This window comes from Camelina sativa, chromosome 4, assembly GCF_000633955.1.
Source record: "Camelina sativa cultivar DH55 chromosome 4, Cs, whole genome shotgun sequence".
NCBI lineage: Eukaryota > Viridiplantae > Streptophyta > Magnoliopsida > Brassicales > Brassicaceae > Camelina > Camelina sativa.
In genome coordinates, this window is record NC_025688.1 from 7,529,540 (window position 1) to 7,538,946 (window position 9,407).

The window sequence follows — 9,407 nt, forward strand, 5'->3', positions numbered from 1 at the left end:
CCTTAGTGGTGGCTTTAGTGACGCTGGATACCATGGTGGTGGTCCCGGTGACGTTTGTGGCCTTAGTGGCGGTCAATTTGTACATTTTTGTGCCCTTAGTGGCGGTCCTGCGGGACGTTTGTGTTGTCTTTGTGACGTGTTTGGAGTCTTTGTGACGTGTTTAGGGTCTTTGTGACCTGTCGGTAGCCTTAGTGGCGAGTGTTGGCCGTAGGACATGGCGAGGTACCTCCGAGAGCCATAGAGGTAGTTCTGGTCAGTGTGGTACTCGGTCAAGCTCATGATTATTGCTCTAGAGATATGGGATCTCGAACAACTCATGAGGGGACGGTTAGGTTCCTGTGTACCGTTATCTCGAAGGACTTTGTGACCGGAGGGTATAATTGGTATATCGACTTCGGGTGACGATCCATAGGGTGATAGCCCGAGAGCGAGATTTGACTTCCTGATACCGTAGCTGGAGGGCTGAGGTCCAATGGCGAACCGGTAAGGCTCGAAGGTTGGGACCTGAGAGCGAGGGAGATGCATGAGTTGAGAGCGTATAATGTCAAAGACGCGGGTTATTTGCCAGATTGAGTCCTCATAGTAGTCGGAGGATGTGCGGGCCATAGTGTTGGTTACACGGGAGATCCTTGGCTGTTGATTTAGTGCTAGATTCGAGGGTGAATCTATGCTGGTGGGGGACAATTGTAACATCTGAAAACCGGAATCCCGGTTTGGGAGGTGCATCGGTTGATGCACAAGGTGTGTTGATCGATGCATGGTCGGTTTTGAACGGACAAGTTTAAGATAAACGCTGCATTTTGGGATTAGGGAAAAACCGTTAAGTCGAGTTTTGTCATCATTAGACGAGTTTAGCCGTTTTTGAGAGAAAAAAAGAGAGAAAAATGTTCTTGAGTGTTCTTGAGGATTTTGGGAGATTTGAGGCTGTTCCTATTAATGTAGCTGAGATCGTTGTAAGAGCTTCCTAGGAGCATTGTGTTGCTTGTTTGAGGTTCAGAATCTTCTTGGCAAAGGTAAGTGCATGACCATGGCTTATCTAAGCTGAAGATTTCTCTAATCTGCTTGTTTATGTGTTTTTTGGCTTGTTAGAATGTTATTTTGGGGCTTTGTGAAGCTTTCTTGTGGCTTGGGATCGAGTTTTGTTGGTGTACGAACGGAGATCCGACGAGAATATTTGGGAAAAAATGATGCTCGACATGTGCGTCGATCGAGGAAGACAGCGCGTTTTGACCTAGGAACATCAATCAATGCAATGTGGAGGCATCGGTCGATGCAACTAGGGATTTCGTGCAATGTCGAGCATGCGTCGGGCGATGCAGTGTGAGTGTTGGTCGAGCAAGTGAACCTTGCATTGGTCGATGCAAGCTTGTGTCGGTCGATGCGTACCTAGTTGGTGTCGGTCGATGTATGGGTTGATGTCGGTCGATGCAGATGTCTGGTTTGTTGTTTGGTTATTGCTTGTTGGTTGATGGTTAGAGATGTCTCTATTGCTTGTGTGTATAGCCCAGTAGATGGGAGGATTGCCTTATTGAGTGTTTATAAAATACTCATGCATCTCAATTTGTGTTTGCGGTGCCGGTAAAGGCAAAGTGTGATCGTGGAATCAAGGGTATGAAAAGGAGGATGTTCTAGAGGCTCGGTTGTTTACTCTGTATCTTTTTTAGGATGCTAGAGTGGAACTTAGTGGTCTAGGACGATTGTTAGGATTGCTGGATTATGATTGGTTTATTTTATGGATTGCTATTGGATTGGTATTATGTTATTTTCTTTAATGGTTATTGGTTGTTGGATTTGTTATTGTTATCCGCTCTTGTTATTGATTGGGGTAGGTTGCTCGTGAGTATGGGATCATTAGTTATTAGGATAAAAAAAAGAACTGGTCGGGTTGTTTCAATAGGCGTTGGTGGAGGATAGGACGACACCATGCATCATAGTACCATCAAGATAACGAAGTACGCGTTTGGCCGCTTGCCAATGATCTGTTATAGGACAATGCATAAAATGAGACAGACGATTAACTGCGTAGGAGATGTTAGGCTGCATGAATGCCAGATATTGGAGACAGACAACTACCATTCAAAACTGAGATGCATCAGGTAAAGGTGTGCCAGAACTTTTAAGCAATTTAGACGAGAAAGCCATGGGAGTAGAAACGCTATTGGAGTCCTTCGTATTTGTTTTATGCAACAGATCTAAGATGTATTTCCTCTGCATTAAGTGGAGACAACCTTTGGTCCGAGTAACCTCAATGCCTAGAAAGTAGCTGATATCACCCTAATCCTTTAGTGAGAACCGAGCTGCAAGACAGTCAATCATACTTGCCACCGCGGACGAGGTATCATCAGTGAAATTATGTCATCCACATAGACTAACAAGTAAAGAAGAGTCGTATCTTGACTATACACAAAAAGAGAAGCATCGACATAACTATTCTGAAATCCAGATTGAAGAAGGAAGTTACGAAGTTCTAAATACCAGGAACGGGGTGCTTTTTTGAGATAAATAGCTTTGCAGAGCTTACATATGTAATCAGGTCTGTCATGATCAACAAACCCAAGTGGCTGATCCATATACACTTATTCTTTCAGATTACCTTGTAAAAAGGCTTGATTGACATCAGGTTGACGAATTGGCCAGTGATGACTCTCAGCATGGAGAATCGTGACGACTTTCACAGCAGGGCTAAATGTTTCTTTGTAATCGAGACCATACTCTTGATGATAACCTTGCGCTACTAAGCGAGCTTTATATTTATCAAGATCTCCGGATGGAAGAATTTTAGTTTTGAAGACCCACCTGCAGCCAACAACATTTTGTGTGGGTGGCCGTTGAATTAGATCCCACGTACGTTTCTTCAGCTGACCGTTATATTCTTTAGACATTGCACTGCGCCAGCTATCATCACCAAGAGCTTGCCGATATGTTCGTGGTTCCAGTGCGAACGCTTTAAGATGAGTAATGGCGAGACTGTACTCCGTGTTTGGCTTGTGAATGTGATTCTTTCCTCTTGTCGTCATTTGATGTGTGTTCAGTGGTGGTTTTGATTTTGATTTAAGGGTGGATTTGGGATTGGAATGAGGGCAAGAGCAGAGGGTGGATTGGGTTGTGGTGCAGGAGGTGGTGAGGGTGATGAAATCAGACTCAACAACGGAGAATCCCCAGAGGAGGGACTAGGCGATGTCGTGACGGTGGTGGACGACGATGAATGTTGTCGCGGAGAGTCGTTGAAACTCAGATTTGGTAAGGGGTTTGGACCATTGGGCCTTTGGGGAGGAGAGCTTAAGAAAATGTTCAAGTGGGCTGAGCCAGTGGGCCTTTCAAGGGTAGTTATATTTATGTGGGTTGTAGGGTGTAAATGGGCTTCGCCAGTGAGTCTTTGATTGATCAACAAAGAGGATGAACAAAGTCAATTAGAGGAAGAAGGCAATACCTGGGCTGTTGTCAAAAATTGTGGCTGAGCAGATGGGATCAGCAAGGGAACATAAACATCACGGTGAAAGACGACGTTGGGGGGCATTGTTGCAGTGGCGACATCCAAAGTGGGTAGAGAAGACGTAACCGGGATGGTAGTGATTGGGGCCGAATAGGCAGCAGTTTCGGTCAATGGCGATGAGGAGATCTGTGATTGACACAACGGAAAGGATAATTCATTGAACTGGGTGCATATGGGCGTAACCACGGATAACACTCACAACCAAAGATTCACAGCTTTTGATAATTGGGTGCGACACAAAAGAGCTTGGATTACGGATTCTACTGATCAAGAACTGCCGTGGGAATTCGATTAATGAGATAAATGATAGTTGCAAAAGCACATGGCCAATATGACTTTGGAAGAGCTGATTTGGAGAGAAGGGAAAAGCCTGTTTCAACTATGTGATGATGCTTTCTCTCCAATATACAATTGTGCTCAGGCGTGTGAGGCGACAATGTAAGATGTGAAATACCACAATGTAAGAGCGTAGCGCCATGTACTCACCACCATAGTCATAGTAGAGTGTTTGGATCGGAGTCTGAAAATGATTCTCGACAAGAGTTTTAAAGGTAATAAAAATGTCTTTGACTTGAGATTTCTGTTGAAGAGGGTAAAACCATGTGTATCAAGTGTAATGATCAACAAAGATTAAATAGTATTTGGAATTGTCAAACGCAGTGATAGGAGATGTCCTTACATCCATAAACACATATTGAAGCGGTTTGGTAGAGACAATAGATGTTAGAGCAAAAGAAAGTTTGTGAATTTTATTAATGTGGCATTCAGAACAAAAGAAATTTGTGGAAGAAGAAGCAACAAGAGGAAGAGAAAAGGTGGAAATAAGCTTATTTAAAATAGGTGGAGAGGGATGGCCAAGTCGAGAATGCCAGGGAGCTAGTGTTGTTTTTGAACTTGGAGAGGCAAAAAGAGCAGTAGCTTGGGAAGACGTGACTGGCCATTCATACAGTTCATTCTTGGTTCTGCCTTGAAGAAGCTTTGCCCCCGAACGAAGATCCTTCATCTGAAAAGGAGCCGGTGCAAATTCAACAATCACTTGGTTAGCATTACAGAGGTGGTAAACTGATATGAGATTTTTGTGTATATCAAGCACATAAATAACTTTGTGGAGCTGTACCAAGGTAAGGCCGAGCTTCGCTGGTTGGAGTTGTTATTGTTGGACTGCCATTGTGATTGAGAAGCGTTATTGTAGTTGCTTCTGTTGGTGTTGCGCGAAGAATTATTGGAGCGAGAAGGATGATTGTGGCGGTGAGTGACAATATTAGCAGTGACAGGGAGCGAAGGAGACACTGCTTTAGAAAGAAGCTTGGCCTCATGGTTAAGAAGGCACTCAAGAACATATGCAATGCAGGGAGCAACATATTTGCTGGCAACTTGATCGATGAAGGGGCAATATTATTCAGGCAAACCATCAAGAATCTGCTCAATCTTGTCATCATGTACCATAGGCGCTTCCAAACTAGCAAGAGTGTCAAACTTGGTTGTGAGATTGTGCATGTACTCATCAATGGTGTTGGCGAATTTGATCCTTCAGTTGGCGAATTTGATCCTGGCTACTTTTGGTCAAGACTTTAAGTTGATCGTTCAGTTGGCGAATTTTCCCACGACTTGGTTTAGCATAAATCTCGGCAAGGTAGCCCAGATCTCATCAGTAGTGGTAGTTTGAGAAAGTGTTTTCTGAACACTTAGAGAGATGGAACTAAGAAAAGCACTATAGAGTAACTGATCTTGACGCTGCCACAGAACAAAGGCTGGATTTGGAGTAGTAGCACTATTGGTGGTAATCTTCAAGGGAGGTTTCTCAACAGATCGATCAAGATGACCAATAAGGCCATAGCCAGCGACAAGAGATCACACCTGGAGCTTCCACATGAGATAGTTAGTATCCGTCAATTTGGTGACATTCGTCATGTTGACATGGAGGAGATGTTGGCTGTTGATAGGAATGGCGTCAGTCATTGGTGGTTGATTAGGGTTGCTGTTATCGGTAAACATGGCAACAGAAGATAAAAGATGAAAGATGTAGATTTTTTTATTTATTTAGGTGTTAGAATCGTGGATGTGATACCATGTAGAATGTGAAGCTTAATAATATTGATGGAGAGATTACAACTATATATATTGATATACTAGGAGGATGACTAGGGATTACTAATGTACATAAATACCCTTTTACACATATTATACATTCTCTACATTAACTCTCAAAATATGGATTACCTAATTTTTCATTTTGGATATTCACTTTCAGTTTCTTCTTTGTATTTATTTGGTAATGTGGTCAGTGGAACATTGATTTTGATCGGTTTCTATTCGGTTATGTGGGGAAAAGCAAAGGAGGAGAAGTCTAATATCGAAACTAATGTAGCTACATCGTCGAATTCAAAGAGAATTCCGCTTTTGATGAATTATGCCGCAGAGAAATAAGTCTAACATTGTAACATTTTGAAGTCGTATATAGAAACAATTCATTTTCAGGATTTCAAAGTCAAATAGCAAATGATTTTAATTAGTAGTTTAGCCTAATCTAATATTCCAAAGCATACTGGTATGATTATGATCGAAGAGTTTTCCTCGTAGAAATCATTGTTGAAAATTCAGGCAACAACCTATTTCCTTTTATGAACTCATTTTTGGAAATGCAGGTAACAACAATACTTGTATGATTAGGATCGTAGAGTTTAAGCTATGTTAGGCTCATGTTGTTTGAATCTGAAGTACTTCAAAAACCGACTCACATAGTATTTATGCACCCAAATAGTTTATTATTATTATTATTATTATTATTATTATTATTATTATTTATTTATTTATTTAATTATTTATTTATTTTGTCGGCCAACATTTCTATTATAAAAGTATAACTACATCGTTTGTTCATACATTAACAAACCCAAAAGATGACCAAAGGAGAATTCTTAACTCTAGCCTCCTTTGCTAGTGTATCAGCCATTACATTACTATTTCTACCAACAAATTTAAACTTATGGAGACTATTACTCAAAGCAAGTATATCCTCCAAATATCCTTGAACTTCTCCAACATCTTCGAGTAGACAATCTTGTTTTTGTGTCTTTTCAAAATAGGTATATATAACCTGTGAGTCTCCACAGAAGGTAAATGGTAGATAGTCAAGACGCTTGGTCTGGAGGAGAGCTTCCCTAAGCGCAATGGCTTCTGTTTCAAGAGCTGAGCTGGTGGGTTCGATTGATGAAGATCCCTTCAAGATGCATTTGCCTTGCTAGTTGTGCAGTGTCCATCCTATTCCACCATTGCTTTGATTGTTGAGCTATGATCCATCTGTATAACAATAAAATGAAGTGGTTTGATTTAAGTCCACACATTTAGTGGAAACATGATTCTTTTCTTTTTCCTTGCTTGCTTCTACAACCACTATTAGCCTCTTTCCATAGTTTGTGGTGCATGAGGGCTTTATTTATAATATCAGGAATTTCCCACCATTTGCTATTGTTAAGAAGATCATTGTGAGCTTTCCATATTCTCCAGCCAATGAACGGGAAAATGTAAATTTTTGGAGAACCCTCATTTTTAGAAGAAAGCAACCTATGAATGAAATCAACCAGAGAGCAGTTAGGATCAAACTGACCTGGATTAATATGAACTGGTGATAACTCTCATATTTCTCTTGCTATTCTGCACTGATAAAGAAGATGGTTAATAGATTCTTGAGCTTCACCACAAAGATTGCAATCTCTTGGAACCTTAATGCGTCTTGATGCTAGTGTCTCAGCAACTGAGAGAGCATTGTGGAGAGGTCTCCACTAAAAATATTTTATTTTCGGCAACAGAGAGGTCCATATTTTTTTAACCATTGGGTCAGCTTCTGAGTTTATTTTTGTGAGTTGGTGGTAACCTGATTTTACACTATAGTGGCCATTCTTTGTAAAGATCCAAGTTGGAGTGTCAGGTACCTGAGAGATGCGTGGTCTGATCTTCCATATGTAACTAATGTCTTCTGTATGTATTAACTCATGGAGTCTTTCTGAACTCCATTGCGATATGTTTGGTATCATGAGATCTGTCACTCTTGGAGAATTGAGGTCTTGTTGGTGTTGGTGTACCCTTCTGGCTAAGCGTGGAGGATTGTCAATCCAATGATCACACCATATCCTAACAGCATTAATGTCTCCTATTCTCCACTTTAATCCTTGCTTAATGAGTAGTATGCCTTGGCAAATGCTTCTCCAGGCGTGACTAGGGCGATGTCCTAAGTTTGCATCCATCAGTTGAGATTTAGAGAAGTACTTTGCTTAGAGGACTAGTGTAAGGAGATACTGTGGTTTTTGGAGCATTCTCCAAACCTGTTTCACCAACAAAGCAATATTAAACTGATGAAGGTATTTAAAACCCAATCCTCCATATTGCTTTAGCCTGGTCATCTTACTCCTCAACACCCAAGGTATTTTATGTTTGTCTTTTGCTCGAGACCACCAAAGCTTCCGTATTTGACCTGTAAGATGAGTGGTAATTTTTTAGGTAGCAAAAAACAGGACATTTTGTACGTAGGTAGCACAGTAGCAACAACGTTGATCAACACTTCTTTCCCTCCTGGTGACAGTAGCTTGGAATACCAACTATTTAGTTTATTCTGCAATCTCTGAGATATATAGGCAAACACATTACTTTTATCTCTTCCGATTGCGTTCGGTAGTCCCAAATATTTCCCAAAGCCTCCAATTTTGGTAATTCCAGTAGAGTTCATAATATTTTGTTGAGTATTTGGATGAACATTCTTACCAAAGAGGATAGCCGACTTCTGAAAATTGACGTGTGGACCTGATGCTGATGCGTAAGTTCTTAAAAGATCTATAACTTTCTGGCATTCCTCCTCACCAGCTTTACAAAAAAGAAGAGAATCATCAGCAAATATCATATGAGATATGGCGAGACCATTTCTGCTTGCCTTGAAGCCTTGTATATGCTTTGCTTTAACAACTTTAGATATAAGAGATGAGAGCCCTTCTGTACAAAATAAGTAAAGGTAAGGAGAAAGAGGGTCACCTTGTCTCAATCCTCTTTGTGGTATGATCTTCTTGGAAGGGGAGCTATTGATGAGCACTGAGTAGGATACTATTGTGTTACACTTCATTATTCAATGGCACCATTTATCTGCCAAAACCTAATCTTTTCAGGAGAGCTTCAATGTAACTCCATTCAACTTTATCAAAAGCTTTTGCTATATCTAGCTTCAATGCCATGAAAGGAGTTTTGATTTTGTTGGTACGCAAGGAATGCAGTAGCTTATGAGCAATAATGATTTAATCTGCCAAGTATAAAAGCGGATTGAAATTCAGATATCAATGCATGCAACCAGGGTTTGAGTCTATCTGCCAAGATATTAGAAATTAGCTTATATGCTACATTGCATAAGCTAATTGGTCTAAAATCCTTAACTTGCGTAGGTGATTCAACTTTGGGAATGCGGTAGATATGAGTGTGATTTAACAGTGGGTCTAGATAACCAATGTAAAAGAAGTGAGTAATAAATTTTATCACACCTGGTTTTATATCATTCCACTGATATTTGTAGAAGCCCGCATTCAATCCGTCAGGTCCTGGCGCTTTATCTACATTCATGCTGGATATGGCATTATATATTTCTTCCTTTGTGACCGACACAACAAGATTTTGATTCATCTCATCAGATACCCTTGGTTGGAGATATTAGAGGATGGTTTCAGTATGCTCACTGCCAGAAGAGGAGTATATATCAGTAAAATATGAGTTAATAACCTCTGAATCTCTTTATCTGTTTGGCGGATACTACCATCTGCATCTTGAATGGAGGTGATACGATTACGGCTTCTTCTTTGCTTTGTTTTCTCTTGAAAGAATCTGGTGTTCTTATCGCTTGCTTGCATCCATTGTACTTGAATTTTTGCGCACCAATATT

The 9,407-nt window shown here is 40.7% G+C and overlaps 1 protein-coding gene across 1 annotated transcript; it reads right to left on the reverse strand.

Annotated features, from left to right (window-relative positions):
* On the reverse strand, positions 2,577–3,017 carry LOC109132457 (uncharacterized mitochondrial protein AtMg00820-like). Its single transcript, XM_019244069.1, has one exon. It carries the CDS (start codon positions 3,015–3,017, stop codon positions 2,577–2,579), a length of 441 nt encoding a protein of 146 aa, XP_019099614.1.

Excerpts from the sequence above, each read along its gene's own strand:
- LOC109132457 (XM_019244069.1), bottom strand. The coding sequence starts at position 3,017 with ATGACGACAAGAGGAAAGAATCACATTCACAAGCCAAACACGGAGTAC.